This window comes from Hirundo rustica, chromosome 1, assembly GCF_015227805.2.
Source record: "Hirundo rustica isolate bHirRus1 chromosome 1, bHirRus1.pri.v3, whole genome shotgun sequence".
NCBI lineage: Eukaryota > Metazoa > Chordata > Aves > Passeriformes > Hirundinidae > Hirundo > Hirundo rustica.
The window spans coordinates 140,476,406-140,495,634 of NC_053450.1; the positions used below are offsets into that span (position 1 = coordinate 140,476,406).

The 19,229-nt window shown below is 35.8% G+C and overlaps 1 protein-coding gene across 1 annotated transcript in view; it reads right to left on the reverse strand.

Annotated features, from left to right (window-relative positions):
* The window catches only part of ODAD2 (outer dynein arm docking complex subunit 2), a 66,514-nt gene that overhangs the window by 44,416 nt on the left and 2,869 nt on the right, over positions 1-19,229 (reverse strand). The window contains 8 exon segments of the mRNA XM_058421361.1: positions 433-587; positions 1,064-1,174; positions 3,406-3,630; positions 3,792-4,001; positions 4,280-4,426; positions 16,235-16,376; positions 16,571-16,704; positions 18,106-18,309. Of these exon segments, the coding sequence (XP_058277344.1) occupies positions 433-587; positions 1,064-1,174; positions 3,406-3,630; positions 3,792-4,001; positions 4,280-4,426; positions 16,235-16,376; positions 16,571-16,704; positions 18,106-18,309 (1,328 nt within the window).

The following is a 19,229-nucleotide window of genomic DNA, read 5'->3' on the forward strand; positions in this document are numbered from 1 at the left end:
TACCCTACAATGAGATAATTTGGTCCCCTTCTCTCTTGATGTAAAACATTAAAGTGTACTAAGTACTCTCTCCACCCTGCAGCAGTGATTCTGGTTTGTAAGCTACAGGCAGGAGGGGGGATAGCAGATATGGCCATGTGTTAAATGTTTCGTATGTGCTAGTACACCTCCTGACTCAGTGTCCTATAGCTTAACTAGAGGCACCATTTGTCTCCAGTGACTGTTAAGATTCCAGGAATTTAACACTGTCTCCACTCTACCCTGATGAGGTCAGGTGGCAATTTTTTAAGTACTATAAAACCTAAGTTGAAAGCCCAACCGATTATAAAGACTGATTTTTAAGAATCATGACAAAACAGTTCTGAAAACAACAGAGGCCCATAAAATCAAAACATGGTAATGTAATAAATGCTAGTAAAATTAAATTGTTACTTTAACACATTTTCTCTACTGATTGCACATTTCCAGATTGCTCCTGTCACAGCTGCCAAAAGTTGTTTGTTTTCAGTGTTATCAAGCAGAACAGATAGTGGTTGTAGACCTTCATGTTTTCTAACCAGGTCACGTGTTTCTTCATCTTCTGCACACTGTAAAATATATATACATTAAACATATATATTATGTAAAAATGTGTACAATGACATCCTCAAAAGCTAGCTGTGTTACATTGTAACTAGAAGGAAATATAAATATTGTATTTAAGTATCCAAATATGCTAACAACTCACTACGAGAATTTGACAGTAAACTGCTCCTGTATATGCAGCAGTGCTCATACTGTCACATTGTCCACCTGAGGGGCAAACAAACAAAAAAAACCAAAGCAGGCCTATGCACAGTATGCCTCACCCCTCTCCACTGGTTACCTGTGTAACTTAATGCTTGCACACAAGAACAAGCAGGAACATAAGTATAATACTAAATAGGCAGCTAAAATATTCACAACACTTGAATAATTTTTTACACATTAGAGAAATAATGAAATTAAGAAAATTTAAAACTGACAATGACACTGAAACAAAGGGCTAATCCTGGTTCTGATCTACTGATTATAATACAATTACCTTAAATATGGCACTTGCACAATTCATCTGGAGCTCCTCGTGTTCACTACTCAGATTTTTCACTAGGTCCTCAATCATGCCTTCTGTCCTTATTGCAAGTCTGTAACTTGGCTAAAAAGATAAAACTGCAGCTTTTAAATCGTGTACATTACCAGTTAAAAGGTCACAGAAATAATACAATGCTACAGTTACAGGGTTTGATATTGAGAAGCCTTGTACTTTATGTAAGCACAAGTCATCACTGCCTTGAAAATACTACTGATGATCTCAGAGGTAAGCAAATACAGACATTCTCCGCAGTGCTCTTCAAATCACCTGTAAAATGAGGTACTGCACTGCCTATCTTGTAGCCACTTGGCATTCACAGAATGCAGAATATTCTGAAAGATGTCCAGACTCCCTGCTCAGACCCAAGAAAGGAAAAGATGCTTCAGAATAGGATCAAGAAGTACCCACTCACTTCATTGAGAACCAGCAGCCAAAACAACAGATCTATTCCTAAAATGAGGTTAGAAAAACATGTTCTTAGAATTAACATCTTTTAGTGATATTTTCACCCAAATTTTAACCTACAGGCATTGTAACACGGGATCATTTATAAGTGGGGGAAACATCTGTGTAAGAAATGCATTTAGTGTTCCTTCCAAGTTAGGCCATACAAGAAACCCTCAAAAATGACACCTTCTCAATATACTTACTGACCCTAAAACCTGCCAGGTTTGTGTCTCATGCAATGTGCATTAATTTGTGTAATTCAAGAAGCTAATTTTTAACAGACAAAGTGTTTAATAATGTAAAATCTCTTGAAAAATCATGTATTTTGTGCATCAAATTCACCAAGACAAATTATGTATATTTTTTTAATCTGAAATGCAATACACCTCAAGTTCAAATGAAGACACAGAATCATAAACAAATAGAATCATTTAGGTTGGAAAAGACCTTTCAGATCATTGAGTCCATCAATTATCCCAGCACTGCCAAATCCACCACAAAACTGCATCCCTAAGTGCCACATCTGCACACCTTTTAAATAACTCCAGGGATGGTGACTCAAACATTCCCCTGGGCAGTCTGTTCCAGCACTTGACAACTGTTTTGGCGAAGAAACTTTTCCTAATATTTAATCTAAACCTCTCCTGATTCACCCTGAGGCAATTTCCTCTGATCCTATTGCTTGTTACCTGAGAGAACAACCCCACCTAGCTCCAACTTTCTTTCAGGCAGTGTTATCAGGTCCCCTCTTAGCCTCCTTCTCTGCAGGCTAAACACCCCCAGCTCCCTCAGCTGCTCCTCATCAGCCTAGTGCTCCAGACCCTTTCCCAACCCCATTGTCCTTCTCCAGACACACTCCAGCACCTCAGTGTCCTTCCTGAACTGAAGGACCCAGAAACACAGAATTTGCACAGGAGGGTGATCACTGCCCTGGTCCTGCTGGCCACAATACTGCTGATACAGGCCAGGATGCCACTGGCCTTCTTGTCCACCCGGGCACACACTGGCTCATGTTCAGCCCTCCAGGTCATTTTCTACCATACAGTTTTCCAGTCACTCCCTCCCCAGCCTGCAGCACTGCAGGGATGGATGTGACCCAAATGCAGGACCTTTCACTTGGCCTTGTTGAAGCTCGTACCACTGGCCTTGGCGCATGGATCCAGACCACTCTGCAGAGCTTTCCTGCCCTCCAGCAGATGAACACTCCCACCCTTGATGCGCCTACAAACACTGAGCGTGTTGAGGGTGCCCTTGATCCCCCCAACCAGGCCATTCATAAAGATATTAAACAGAACTGTCCCACTAGTGTAATCCCGTACATAGCCGTGGTAAAAAATAATTGTATTCAAATTTAAAAACTGAATATACTCAAAGTTGCAAAATGTGCCATGGAAATCTGTGGAAAAATCGCATATATTCTTTTCTTCTATTTGCAATGGATCAGACTCAATGCACAAGGACACTGTAAACCATTCTGCCCTGCACTGCCTTGGATCTTCTTGGTCACACTTGCAGGTCAGTTTTGCAGAATTTAAATGCATTGATTAACCAGAACACAGCACCTTAGGTTGCCAAATCTGTAAAGTATGATGAAAAAAATAAGAAAAAAAGAAACTGATTAAGGCTTTCATTTCTACATTTTTTCTTTCGTGTATTACTCCTAGACTTTTAAATAAAAAATATGTGGCTTTTACTTCAATCCAAGTTGTGACCTTCTCAAAACCGCCTTGATTACATAAAGCATTCCTGATGGGATACCTGACCTGATTTAAGTGACTACAGAATTTCCTTTTAGTGGCAAATTTCTTTAATGCTTAGAAACAACTTAGTTATATGTGTTTACTCACCTCTGATGCACATTCTTGTAGTGTCCCCACTATTGGGATTAAGATGTTTGTGTGTGAACATTTGAGCCATCTAGCTAGCAATGGAATGCCACCAGCTTTACGGATTGCTCTCTTGGCTTTGGTGCTTTTGCTGAGGCTCCAGAGTGCCAAAGCCCCACAGCGTGCTGTTTCAGTGTCTTCGGCTTGGTATGACGATCCCACTGAAATAGATTCCAACAGCTCAACCTAAAAAAAATACCAGTTTCTTAATATCTACAGGAAACTTTGACATCATGCTGCTTCCTAATTACGGTATACACTACAATTAATCACGTTTGCAACACATGATGCATTTTTTGAACAAAAATAGGGATATGACAAGGGTGCAAATCTTAATGTCTGCTTACCAATCTCTTGATTCCTCCATGTTGCCTTACTGTCTTTCGTGCTCGTTTAAATCTAGCAACATTGGCAATTGTTTCAGCTGCCAAACATTTTAGATCGGTATCTGGAGAGTCCAGTATTTTCACCATGAACTCTAAGCCTCCAAGGTCTGCAATTGCATGTCTGATCAATATATTTTGGCTAATTTCCTTCAGTATTTTTAATGAACCAGTCTAAATAATGGGAAATTATAGAAGTTAAACATTATATACAAAAACATTAACACTATTTAAAATTACGGGTAATTTAATTTTTTTTCTTTGTATTTAATCAGGAGAGAAGAAGGGAACTGGAAGTCAAAGACATAGATGTCTTTCTAAAAAATCTGAAGAAAACAAGAAAATATGGAAATAAGAAATCAATTTTCTTTACACTCTGTAACTTTGAAACTCGAAAAAACATTTTAATGGAAAAGGCTTAGTCATTGCTCTATTTGAAAACAGCTCATTACCTGACATTTAATTTCTTCGGTATCAAGTAAATTAATTAACACTTCAAGACACCCAGTGTCCTTGATGGCCAGCTGACACGCTTCTTGAGACAGATTTAAATCTCTCAGTGAACACAGTGCAATTACAGTAGCTGTTGGATCACCTCCCTAAAATAAAGCAAGTAATTAACAAATGTGTAAAGTGCATTTAATATAAAACTCAATCACTTCTAGTGGTGCAAATAAAACTACTACTAAATAAGAAACATGTTAGGCTGTTTTGATTCTATGGTGTTCAATAATGCAAACATAGTAAGGATGGAATTATTGATAAGTCTGTAAATGGCATTAAGATTCAAATGAGTGAATAGCTCAGGTAGAAAATTACTGACATGGCTTGTTGTGAATAGACCAGATTGAATGTTTTTCTAAATGATAAGCTCTATTTCAGTCACCACAACTAGACTTAAAGAATGAAAAAAAATCAAAGAACACAACACAGAAAGTTAAACCATACGACTGGATTCTTTTAAACCTATAATACAGGTTTACTGTCAATAAAATCAGGGATGAACTGACCTGAAATTAGGAGAGCTGAGCTGTAGCTGCAACAGAAGCTGGAGTGAACACTGCCAGCTGGTACTAAGGTGGAAGTTACAACTTAAGAGTACCTAGTAAATCAAACTACAGCATCCACCTCCTGCATTCCAGGGAAGCTTTGGCTCCCATCCTAATCTGAACTGTGCTGCTCAATCCTATCTCTTTTAAATGAGAGTTTTGAATCTGTAAAGGATTTTGGTCAAGCCTTCCCAGAGGAAAGTGTTCTGCTAAATTCTGGACATCATAATGAAACACAGAATGTTACAAAACTGAGTAATGTTTGCAAGTATAAAACAGGTAGATATAACAAAACCAGAACTTTTGAAGTGTATTTCTTAAATGTAAACAGAAGCAATTAGAAAAATACAGTACAAAAGGAATTTAAATTTAACATGCTCCTCAAGTTGTTATAACTACAGTAAAGAAGCACAAGTGAGAAAATACATCCAAAAAGAATGTGAGAGAACTACTTCATGAAGTTTCGACCAGTAGTTTACATCAGACAAAACACTTCAGCTAATCAATATATATTCATAAAGTATATATTCATACTGCTTCATAATTTTTACCTAAATTTCTTGTAACAACAGATACCATAAAATTTCCCCACAAAAGTTGTTAAATGTAAAGGTAATTTTCAAACATGTGTAACATAATGTCCTAGGGGAAGATGCCCAGAATTTTTTAAAATTATCTTTTAAAATCATCTTTATAATCTTGATTTCAGGCTGTCATCTACTTTAAAATATGTCCTAGAGTATAAAATAATGTAACAATTTCTCAGACATTTTCCTAGAGAAATCAGTTTGTCCACACATATAACACTCTAAATTATTTTTTAAAAATCCCCATTATATGATTCCGAAACTACACAGAATATTCTGTAGTTCAGATAAACTAACAGCTGTCCTTTCATGAAATCTGCAGCCTTTTAACATAGACCAGATTTTGATATTTACTTTGCTTTGTCTGATAAAAAATTTGCAACAGGTGTTTTAAGAGAAAACTTGTCTTCTATTATTTTACATAACTGTAAGAAGTATATTGCTAACCCGAAAAGTGATGTCTCTCCTTCTGAGGACTGCTTCTCCTACAGTGAAACTGCATTTATACATAACATAGTAATGCATAATTCCCTTATCTGACACGTATAATGGTTGGCATATGATATTTATTATGGACCAAGTTTTTAAAAAATAAACAACTTTTTATTTTCTTATACTGAATAAAAAATACAACTGTATATAATATATATATATGCATTTTATTTTTTCAGCTTCAAAAATGAACACACCACTTTAAGTGTTTTTAATGTAAAACCACAATAAAATATTTTTCATATGTGCTGAAGCATCAGTTCAACAAAATAAATATTGCTGATGGTTTCGACAATTATTTTTTGTTTCTTGAAGTTATAATTACAGTAAATATTGTAGTAGTTACAGCATAGATTTTAACATTCATGGAAATAGTTACCTCTCCATTAAGTTGACATAAAATCAGCATCATGTTGTTATACCATTTGAAATCTGATATTTTGGAAGCAAAATAGACTCTACTGGCAGATCAACAGTCAATTTTAAGGCTTGAAATTAAACACAGACTTAGTTAAAAATGTGCCTTTCTCCTATATATTGGTATAGCACATATATCCATGAAAATAAACCAGTATCACTGTTACACTATCAGTAAAACATCTTCTTGCACTGTATGTGTAATGTCTGTGTTACGATACTCAAGCTCACAAGTGAGAACAGCTGAGAATTACAGAACTACTGACAGGATAAAAAAAAAAAAAGAAAATAAAAGAAAACCACAAGCAAATACAGACACAACCTAAAGTACAGTCACCAAGGAACACGCAAGTTCAAACCAGCAAGCTTTCAACAAATGGAACCAAGAAAGCAGAAGCATGAAGGGGTCTTTTTTATGCATCAACCTTTATTATATTCTGCTAATGGTTACTTAATGTCTCTGACAGCATAGTGAACACTGGTTATGCTAAGGACATAACTAGTCAGTAAGTACTTAGATAACTTAGATGTTTTCATATGAGATGAGCTCAATGGACTCTGCTCCGTGGTACTGAGAGAACTGGATGATGCCATGATTAATTTGCAGAACTGTAGGAAGAAATCTGTTGTTAGCAATAGAACACAACACCGATATTATCTATCAATATCACAGCATCGCCAAACAAAAAAAGCAAACTTTACAGAGGGACTTAGAACCAGATTTGTAACCTGTAAGATACGAGAAATCCTCCCGCTTTGGTTTGGCACTCCTCAAATTTAAGTACTATATTCATTCTAGGTATTCTGCTTCAAAAAAGATACTGAGAAAGTTGATAAACACCAGAGGACACCAAAATATCTCAAAATTATGATCTCCACAGAAAAATTGAAGGAACTGGAACTGTTTACTCTGAAGAAGACAATAGGAAAGTCGTTTAAAGAACACCTTCAATACCAATCATCTGTTCAGGTCCAGACAATAAATAATGGGGTTTGATGGCATCAGGGTTGATCTATACTTGTTTTTTTTTTGTTTTTTTTTTTTAAAAAAAAAGACTCAATAAAACAAACTTTAATAGTAAGAATATTTGATTTTTTGAATACAATGCTTACAGCATTCATGAAAGCTCCATGACAGGAAAGAAAAAGTAGAGAAATATTTGTCCAGAAGACACACAAAGAATCAGTGCTGTTTTGGAGGCAAGCAGATGAAGTCAATGTCTTCCTACATTCTGCTCTAGTCCCGTTTTCTGTAATTTACTATCATGAAATTTTGTAAATAATAAATGTTTTTGATATCTACTTCTTTTCTTCTAAAAAACCCTTAACCCATAATAGGTAATATGATTGTAGATCCAGATAATCGATAATAAAATATACAGGCATAAGTTTCAATAGCACACATCCAATCCCAATCAAACCATTCCTAGTCAATAAAAAGGTTTCATTTTTGAATTGATGATGTCAGTTCAGCAGGCTAGGAAAGAAAGGATACAAAATTTACTCTAGAGTCAACCCTTTCAACTGAAACCTAAAGGCATTTTAGGAGTACAAGTCATAAAAGTATGAACAGAATTGCAAAGAATATTATTCCAAATGTGTTGCACAATTTGTAGCAAAATGAAAATATATGAATGGAAATACATAAACATTACAATCAAGTTACAGTGCATTTCAGTTTCCCAAGAGAAAGTAAAATTAAGTAAAATGAAAACTATACAATTTTTGGCTCACAAATATATCTATAAATACAGTACCTATTTGAAGGGTGTTTTATTAATTTGTTTAGGATTTAGAGTGAACATGAGTGAATGCTACCAGAAAATGAAATATTGTTTTACTCGCCCTGGCAATGTCAAAGACAGCATTTTTTTACTGTTTAGACCAATGGTTGAAATTTATTTTGCCAGAGTAAAAGTGTATTTTCTCTATTGTATTAAGTAAATCCTGGATATGTAGTTAAATGTGCATGTCTGTGATAACAAGCATATGGCTGAATAACAGGGGGAAAAAATGCTGTTTGTGAGCAGTTTTGTCATTTTTCTGTATAATACCCAAGTTTTGATAATGAGTATATATAATCTGAATGGCAATTACAATATACTTGCCAAAATTAAGACCAAACATACCAAATTCATATATTTTAGAAAAATACTGAATAACAAAATAGCATTTTGTGATAGCCCAAAAAAAGTACGTGAAATTTTTGTTATACCAGACTTTTAAATTCATTAACGTAACAAAAATACTCTTAGGAAAAAAAATGCTTAATTGGAATCCCAACCCAAAGCAATATTGTCATTTCTGTAAAACAAGAAATCCAAAACAAATAGTAAAGTATGAAACAGAATTCTTAAGTTTAAAGGTTTGTGACTTTCTTATTTCTGTTCTTTACTCTTTTAAATTACGGAGAAAATTTTGTAACCTTCTACTAGAAAATACCATCTAAATAAATTTTGATAAAGCTTAATGAAAGACTGAGTGTTGCAGTATAAAATACATAATATGCTTCAGCAAGGCAATTTTTCTATGCCAGTGAATCTCTAAACACTCTGAGATTTGTCATGGTTTAAATACTAGTTCCAATTTTTCATCTGGGTTTATAAAACATACAAGCTGCAACTTGTTAAGACATGAGTTATGGACAAGTACAACTGAGTTATGGAATAATTCCCTGACCCACTTCCTGAATCTTCTGGCATTCTTCAGCTCCAGCCTGGCAGTATGTAAACCATACAGATTAAAATAAGTAAAGCCAGTGGAAAATCACAGGCATCACAACATTTCTAAACATTCACACTGGACTACAACAATGCACAGAAGCTGCACTGTTTTCATTACAGATTAATACCTTGACCCTGACCCTACACAGTGGCAGAAGTGACATATGTGTCATGACCCAGATTCAGTGAGTTTAAATTGTCATAATTTATGAAACTGAAAATAAATGAGTTTCCAAACAAAAGAATGTCTATTATTTTCTGCATGAACCAGGAGGTTTTCTTAGGCAAGCATTGATTCCCTCTTTAAAACTCATCCAAGACATGTATCCATTCTGTTAGCTCTCCTTTTCTGATTCATAGAAATCAGATTCTACTATAGAGGAGGTAAGAGTCTAACAGTTCATGTGCAAACATATGAACTTTTACTTCCTTGGATTGGGAATAATAGAATATTTTCCTAGTAAATTCTTAAACCTCAGACTTGGAAAGAAGTGAAATGGTGACCCCAAAACCACAGAAAACCCGGCCAAGATAATATATAATATCTTAACAGTGCAAGTTTATCTTCTACTCTGTTGTGAAATTTTACGTTTAGGAGTGTATTTCTTCCCCAGATGCATCTGGACAATTTTGTAAGGACACTTCATCTGAGGAAAATAAAGCATATATGTTTTAAAAGAACATGTAGAAATTAGAAAAAAATAGGAATGAATGAGAAAGGGAAATGGGTTTAGGATTAAATTTAAAAAAGAAAGAACCCTACACAGACAGCACTACTGTTAACAGTAATTTAACATTGTAAACTGTGACTTGGAGATGACACATTTGCTGTCCATAACACAGATGTGCTACTGACCTTGTGTGACGGCCTTAGACTTGCCTAAGCAATTCTGACTTTGCCTAGTACTTGGCTCAGAAAGAGGACAGAAGCCTTAGTGCTATTACAGCCATTTTAATTTTATGTATCAAACTAATTTAGGAAACCAGTGGATGTGAATCTGAGGAAAAAAGTTAATGAGGTTGAACTAGGAAGGACTGCTGCCTCTGCAGACTGCTGGAGAGCCTGCATACGGTTGAGGCTTTATAAGCACTGAACTGACAGAAGAGGCAGTGTCATTTGAAACTAGCCAAGAAAAATTTTGCAAGGAAAACCAAATTATAGCAATAGTTTATGAAAAACTAAGAGACAGGTGTTCTCTGGAGAAATAGAAACAAACTTAGAAATGGGGCTTAGTGAGAGCATAGGAAAAACAAATATGGGTGAAGACATGGCTGAAGCACAGGCGTGCTTCAGGAAAAACAGTGTGTAGAGTGAACTGTGATTAAACTGAGCCTAGATCAATGTGGAACACTTAAAAACAACACAGAATGTCTTTATCACTACTTAAGACTCTTGCTGCCTTTCAGACACAATCACTTTCTAATTATTTAGGGATACATAACAATTTGATTACCTACTTCATGAATATAAAATCTGAAGTCAGATTGAGACAACTGTGGCAATTTACTACTATTTTAGAGGCACTACAGTTCTCGGTGTCAAAACCATAGCTCATTAATTTCATTACCTGCTTTCATCATAGAATACAAACCTGCAGAGAGAGTAGAATCACACTTAAGATATTTTACATTCTTTTCCTCAGTCCTTTATTTTTCATCTACCATCTCTTTTCTCCCTTTTTTTTACTGAATTGTTTACTTTTTTTTTGTTTCTAGGTTGTCTTCATCTCATCAGTTATGAAACTCTAAAGAATGTGTGAGCCTGTGAACATTAATTAAACCTTCACTACACAGATATTCATCAGAGCTGGTATTGGTGTTAATGGCCAAAATTCAACTGGTTGTTGTGAATTTTATATGTCTCTTGGGATGAAGAACGATTGTATGGTATTTTGAGGAGGGAGCTATTCCAGTGCTTCAAAGCTGCCAATTATAATAATAATTTGAGAGTTCACCATTTGTGAAATATTTCCTACCTAGTAAAGTTACCATAAAAATATTTCTTTTTCATTATCAGCACTATCTAGGTTGTTGGAAAATACATATTTTAACTATAAATTGAATTTTTCACATATTCTTGTTTCCTTTTTTTTTTCCAGTAATCACATTCTTTACTCAATTTTAAAATGAAATCTTGGCTAATACTGGAAGACGGGAGCAAGAGGGATTCATGAACAGTAGAGAAGAGGGTGATATGAAGGCTGACGGGTTTGCCAAGGTTGATGAGTGAGCCAAACGTGAGCCAGGAAACACTAGCAGGTGGCACACGATTATGTCACACACATTTTGTAACTTCTGAAAAATAACAGTCTTAGCCAAACCGAAGCAAAGTTTATTTTACATCTTTACCTTTCCATCTAGTTGAAAACCTCCTTCATATTACCCCACCATATACTTTCATAAGGAAGGGAAGAGTTTTTGTTAGACATTTTACTAATAAGGTGAGTTGGTCAAAGTGGTCAGTCCTGAAAAAGGGCCTTACATGAAGTTACTACATGTACAAAATATGTTACATACACTTACATATGCTTATTGTGAAATTACTAGCTAAAACATAATCTTGTACAATTCTTGCCAATAGGATATTATAAAGAAAAAATATTTCACTCTTATCCACACATTGTAGAAAAAGCTTTGATGTGCAATATATATCCTATGTAGGTCCTACACAGATTAGGGACTTTTACTCCTGCTATTAGATCCTAACATTTGCATGTATTTGCATCATACATATAGGGCCAGATTTCAAGACTACGGAACATCCATAAACAACAGACATTTTAGACTTCTCACTTTAAACAATTAGTATTTGAAGACCCATTTTATTCCTTAGAGTGGGATGTTCATGTCTTTTTCTGAAGTCCTGTACATTAGAATAAAACAGAATTACTTTTCTGCTAATCCCAAAATGCAACTGATTTCTTAATACATGGCTCATGAAACTGATTTAAGTTTTTATGAGCACTAGTGTAATCTTAATAATGTGGAATGTTTCCAATACCATTATAACTTAAGAAAGCTATACTTTTCCATGATGCAGTTCAAAAATACTGTCTGTCCTCCATTGCACGTAAATTTGGAAAAATATCTACAAGCCACATCAATATCTTCATAAGGGCCATAAATTTATAACTGGTTCTCATAAGAGTTGTTTATACATCAGACGCTAAACCGAACAATTCTCATTTGCACATGGGCACCTGGGAGCTGCTGTTCAAGGCCACACTCAGGGAAGGTCCTCCCTGGCTCCTGTGCAGTGCCAAAGCCTTCCTCCAGCTCCTGCGCCTGGCACAGGGCACAAGCAGCTGGAGAGAGAGCAGATTTGTCCATCTATGATCCCAAAGTAGAGATGAAAGAGTGCTGTTCTGGGAACAAGGTCTTTTGCACTGGAGTAATTCCAAACAGATATGAAATGAAAGATATATTACATGAAGTGTGAGATTTGACTGGTTTCACTAGCATAATCCTGAAATATAGCCAAAAGTGGAATGACTTTCCACATAAGAAACTGAAGGATGAATTCTGTAACTGACATGGTCCTGCAGAATTCTATTCATCCTCATCCTGGCACAGGTGTAAATCACGCCCTTACAGGGAACCAAAGTCAAACAGCACAAGGGTTTAAGGGATTAAATATTTATTCTGGATATTGGTGTTATTTCTGGCACAGTCACCAGCCCAATTCACCTATCAACATCTCAGTTTTATCATAAAACTGGCAATAGTCAGCGCTCAACTGTGGGCAGCACAAAGCCCAGCTCTCACAATTTGTTTTCTTTTTTTATTTTTCAGTGAACAGCCCCTGATCTGCCACAAAGATTCTGCATTTCTACCTGATGTTCCCCATTTCTAGTAAAAGGATAATTGAAAAAGATGACCCCTGCATCCTACTCCTAATTTTTTTCAGATGTAAAATGTAGTCCTTCCTCTAGAAATCCATTTCTTCAGAAGAACTAATTTAATAAATAATGTCAAATCTGAAGTAGGCTGGGTGAATCTCACTGTTACACACATCAACAGAGCACTTCATCCCTATTTTATCTACTCTGGCCCCAAACGATGCCTAACACAAGGCCATCACCAAGCTCACTGATCTATTCTGCTGCTCATTGTTAAGTTGATGGGGAGGCATGGCAGGAGCACACATGCTCCACCTCCTGCTTCACAGCTCTGGGAAGCTCAAAGGTAGGACAAGGAGCCAGACCACAGAAGCAGCTGCTTCCCAGTGGAACAATTCCAACATGGATACTCTTTCCCAGAAAGGAAAGGGAGTGGAGAAGGGCAAAAAGTCAGAAGGGAATTTCCCCAGCACTGGAATTTTCTCTCCATGAAGGGATGTACAAGTACAGAGCCTACAGGCACAACTCACAGGATCTTGCAAGTTTGCTTTATACAAATAGCAACTGTCTTTCTAACATTTAAAGACAATCTAACATTATGTAAAAACTACGTATCTTTCAGGTTTTATGGGAGTTTTTCATTTACAAAATGATCTTTTATAGAGTCTTGCTGAATTGTGATTCACATAAACTTAAGCAGACATTCGAATAATCATTGCATCTACAAATTATCACATTTTCTTGGTATCTCAATCATCTATTATTTGAGGCATTTTATTAATTTTTTTCAGATGGGCAACAACATTAGTCCTTTGAAATTTGTGCTTCTATACAAATATGCTTGTAGATACTTAAATAACACAGTCATAAATTTATTTTCTCTTACGTTGCATGTGTCATGAACACTTGCCTACAAGAACAACAAGAATGCCAAAAAATCTCCCAAGTCTGGCCAGAAATGCAGTATTTATACTTGAATTAAAATGAATTCCATGTGCAAACTAAAGTAGCACTCCATCAATAAAACATTTCAAGAACTGCCTGTGGTATGGCACTGAGGCATCCCTTTTCAGCTTTATCTGACACTAGGGAGTTCTTGCTTTATGCAGCTAAGAATGAAGACAGAACTATTTTAAGCATATCTTCAAATACTTAGTCTAATTTACATCTAACTTAAAGAACTATTGGAAGACTCAGATGAGCATGAATTCATAAAGAAGCATATATTAGAATGGGTACTCACGATCTCATCAAAAATGCTGCCCTGGCATTTCCTAGTTCTAAACCATTATGTAATTTTGTTTGTTGACAGCTAGAACAAAATATAGTCAATTTCTAAAACAGAAGTGCATGAAAAAATATACTTTCCTATTTTTCATTCTCACTTTTCTTTCAGAATGGTTTTATGTAAATGTAGATATGAATTTCAATACTGATTTAAGTTTGGTACTAAAAACTAAGCATGACTCTAGGAAGGATCTAGAGAGGAAAGTAAGTTTGAGAATTAAGTAACCAGGTGAGAAGAGCCTTGTCAGTAAAGAGGGTGGTACATAAATGGGCCAATCAAAAGATTAGTGGGAATTCATCAACAGTAATAAATTTCAAGTATCTTCTCCAGGAGGACCTTGGGTCTTTACTAAAAAGTAACATGGTTGTTTCCCTGAGCTCTCAGAAAAGTACAAGAGTTGCTTCATAATACAGACAGAAGCAACCTATTAGCAAACTGAAAAGGTTTGAAAACAACCTCTTGAACTGTAATTACATGCAAGTAGGAAGAATTCTATGATGCAAAATATGTACAAGCTGCATCCAGCATTAGAAATAGCTGAGCAGGTCACATGCTCAAAGTTACATTTGCAAAGGGTTTTTTTACCACAGCCAAAATGAGAAAAATATAGAGGTCCAACCTAGAAAAGGTAAACGCAGATAGGCTTGTATTATCCATGTTTGTCTGTGTCTCTCTGCCAGGTCCACTAGTAAGGCCCCAGAAACATGAACTGAAAACAAGCTGTGGGAGTACTCTGAATACATTTGAAAAGACTGAGTTACTCTTCTACAGTAGTTAAAAGGACTGTGAGAAGCCAAAACTTTGCTTATTCCGCACAAGTATTTAATCGTAGAATCATACAACCAATAAAGGTTGGAAAAGATCTTCAGCATCATCAAGTCCAAGTCCTTTGACTGAGCACGACCATTTCAACTAAAACCCGGTACCAAGGGCCACATCTGGTCATTTCTTGAACACTTCTAAGGATGGTGACTCCACCACTTCTCTGGGCAGCCCATTGCAATGCTTAACCACCCTTTCAGTGAAAAATTCTTCCTGATGTCCAGCCTGAGCCTCCCCTGGCACATCTTGAGGCCATGTCCTCTTGTCCCATCTCCAGCTACCTGGGAGAAGAGGCTGACCCCCACTCAGCTACAAGCTCCTTTCAAGCAGGTAGAAGGAAGTGATAAGACCACTCCTGAGCCTCCTTTTCTCCAGGCTAAATAAGCCCAGCTCCCTCAGCTGCTCCTCATATGACTTGCTCTTTCTGCGGCACCAAAAGCCAGCATCATCATTTTATCTGTTGGGTGCTTATACTCTGTAGTTGCACTCAAAAAAATAAATAAGCCAGCACTTTTATTAGCAACTTAACAGAACATAAATTCCAGTACAAACTTGTAAAGGAACTTCTCCTGAGGGAAAACATAATTAGAGTTTTCCAGAATAGTAAAGGGATGTTGGGTTTTTGATCTGTTTCAGACATATTCAGAATTCTAACTATCTATATTTATAGGTTCCAAAAGATTTTCAACAAGTCTGTATAAAAAAGTTTTTTTGGTTTGTTTTAGAAGATGCCTGTTTATCATACATTTTCTTGTCCACTGAAGCATCTATCCAGACACAAGACCATGTTAGAATTATTTCAGACATGCATTAATCACAGTTGATGAAAGACTTTAGGCAACAATTCAGTTTTAATAAAAACTCTTGAAAGTTATTATCCACATAAAGAAATCTCTTGGAAAGTTTCATACATAAAGCAAAACAGAAACCCAATAATTAATAAAGAGATTATGCCATCTTATGTTTTAAATAATACTGAACAGATGGTTTAATCTAAAGGGCTATATAAGCCAAAAATAGCAGATTAAAAAGAAAGTGCATGATAGGAAAGTCCACAGTTCCAGGATTTGAAAATACTACACTTCAGGGCTATACTAAAGCATAGTAAAAGTGGAAAGGATAAGGAACTGGTCTGGTCTCCTGAAATATAACTTTTTTATTTTTTATACAATTCATCAATGTTTACTTACTTTTACATATTTTGCAAGTTTCTGAATTCCCCAGTATTCTGGTGACAAATCGGTGTTTCCTTCCTGACGATGGACAGGCTGCTCATCTTCATCAGTCTCTGAAGAACTTTCACCAACATCTTCAAGGCTGCTTGATGCTTTACTAAACAGAATTACCAATTTCAAATATCTATAAACTATAATATGGACAAGCATATTTCAAACAGGTAAGACAACACTGCCTAATAACTAGAAAAATACAACTGACTTTAGCAAATGGTAAGTATAGTGATAATTACTGTAGATAGGGAAAATAAAAATTAAAAAATTGAGGAAAGAAAAATAAGTCACCCATACCATTTTGAAGTTTCTTGAATTTTAACTGTTTTAGATTTGCCACTGGCTTTCTTTTTTGTAGTCGGAGGCACAGTACTACTTTTCCCTTCTCCTTCAGAGCCTTTTTTTGGAGCCTTGTCACTACTGGATTTGGACTTATTAAAAAAAAAAAAACAAAAAAAAAACACAGAAAATATTTTATCCAGAATATTCTTCAGCATACTGTGATTCAGAGAACTCCTGCTCATCCATGCATTAACAGTTTTGGATGGATGAATAGTTCAATGAATGTCTCTGGTTGCTTTTTGAACTCACATAAACAAAAAAATTTACTATCTTCTGGCAAAGAATGTGAGTGCCTACCTATGTAGAGTATGAAGACATCTTTCCCTCTGTTCTGAACTGATCTCACTGGCTCATTTTCATTCTATGCCTTTTATTTTTGCCCTAGAAGAGACAGTGACTATCTGTTCCCTATTTATCATCCCCAGACATGAGTTTCTGTATCTTTCTTCTTCTCCTCTAGTCATCTTATTTCCAAGCAGTTTTGGTCTGCCTAGTTCTTCCACACACTTAGATGTTCCACAGCTTTGATCATGCTGAATACAATATATACTACTTTTCTCATATTCCAAAAAAACTCCTAGTTCTAGCTGGCCACAATCTCTGGTGCTTTTTTTGTCCCCAAATGACAATGTTGTACAAGCAAAATGTCTTTTTGAGCCTGAGCTGGTCACACTATCACAGTCAAAAGAAAAAAAGAGAATATTACTTATGATTGCAGTCAATTTCACTGCATCAAGACTTTAACAATAACTGTGGAAAGACAATTTCTTTTTAACTGATAACCATAGGTCACATCCAAAAATCTCTTAAAATGTTTCTTGCAACTTGTTAAATTAGTAGACTTGAGAAAGATACTATTTTTTATAGGTTGATATTGAAAGGGTTTTCTGCAGATCTTCTTCTTCCTCCACTAATACAAAACCAGGAAACATGAAATCAAAACAGAGTTCTGATTTCAGAAGACAAATCCAACACTATCTAACATATGTATACTCTATTTTGGACTTTGAAATAATCTCATCAGTGAATATCATTGCTAAGCAGAGCTAGAGAAGTAGCTCATATAATATGAAATCATTACAAAGTGGCAGTAATAAGAGTCATTCTGATTTTCCATCCTGGACGTCTTTTACCTCCCTCAGAAAATGTGGTTTAGATCAGGTTTTCTAATCAGTCTTGCTTCAAAAGGCATTTTACACCAAAAATATGATGATATCATAGTCCTGGAGGACCAGTACTGCAGAGGATTACAAGTTCCTTCCCTGCCCTGCTGTGGAAATGATGTAAAAACATCAAAGTTGCCACATGACAAAAAAAACCCAGGGAACTCTCTTTGGTAGTCCAAACTCTATCCTTAGAAATTAACATAATAGTAAGCTTTGTTTTATTTCTCCTACCTTACGACAATAATGGAACCCCGTAACATGCAGCGCGATCATTAGCACAGTTTAGAGAGACCTATAGGCAAATTCAATTTTAAAGATAACTACTTATCTTTGAGAAGCAGAAATCCCACTGCTCTTCCATTTCATGCATGGTTTTAACCTCTGGGCAGTGGATCCCGCCGAAGAACTTTTCCCTTTCCCAGTCTCCTCTGTCAAATCCTGAAGGCTCCGCAATTGGCCAGAAATCTCAGCACCTTCCACACGCTGGCAGCTCTTCTCGCGTGCTGGTTCTTTACAAAAACTATATTCCTAATAAAAGGAGACATGGTTTGTCACTCATATTGCTATATGAATAATGAATATTGAAACAGTAAGTTATAAGCACAATTCTAGGACTCTGCTTAAAAATCGTATGCATTAAACGTAGAATTAGAGTCTAAGCACAGAATTATGTTGTCTTTAAAAGAACAAAACATTAATTTGGAAAGTAGTAGTTATCATGTGGAAATTGAAGTTTTTTTAAGTAAAGAAAAATAATTGATAAATTTGGAATTTCTGGAACATTCTTGAATATTTGGTGTTCTTTGATTTCTAGTATGTCAAAAATCTGTGACAAGCACTTTTACAGAACCTAGGTCCACATGAGTTTTAAAATTTAGAATTGCAAAGTCAGCTGTTCTACTTTCAATGGATCATTTACATAAGAACTGTTTTCCTGCATAACGGATTTACAAAAAATTCCCACAAAAAAGTAATGAACGTAAAACTGAAAATAGGCTATAATAAACTGCTAGAATTCAGTTCCACGTAATTTAATTTGATATAGTTTAGAATTAATATAAACACATTCTGTTTAATTTTTTTCACCCTCTGTCTCTCAGGACAAAACATTGTTGAACAAGTCACACACAAGAATGGAGCTGAGTGGCACCTACCAATCCTTCAGCTGTCAGTGTCTAGTACCATGGCTGATCAATAACATACAGAGCAGAAAGGACTGTTGTCAACTCTTATTCTCTGCTGGAACACATTCAACTTTTACAGGAAAGTCAACATACCATTGTTACTTATTACTATTATTATTGCTATTGCAGCTGTCAGTACCGGGTAGGTGAAGACATTCCTTTGTGTGCCTGACTCAAGGCAATTTTAAGGAGACTGTCACAGCAGGGTCTGTTTTCCACTGGTCCCTGATGAGAATCGGCTGTTGAAGCCTTGCCAACTCAAGT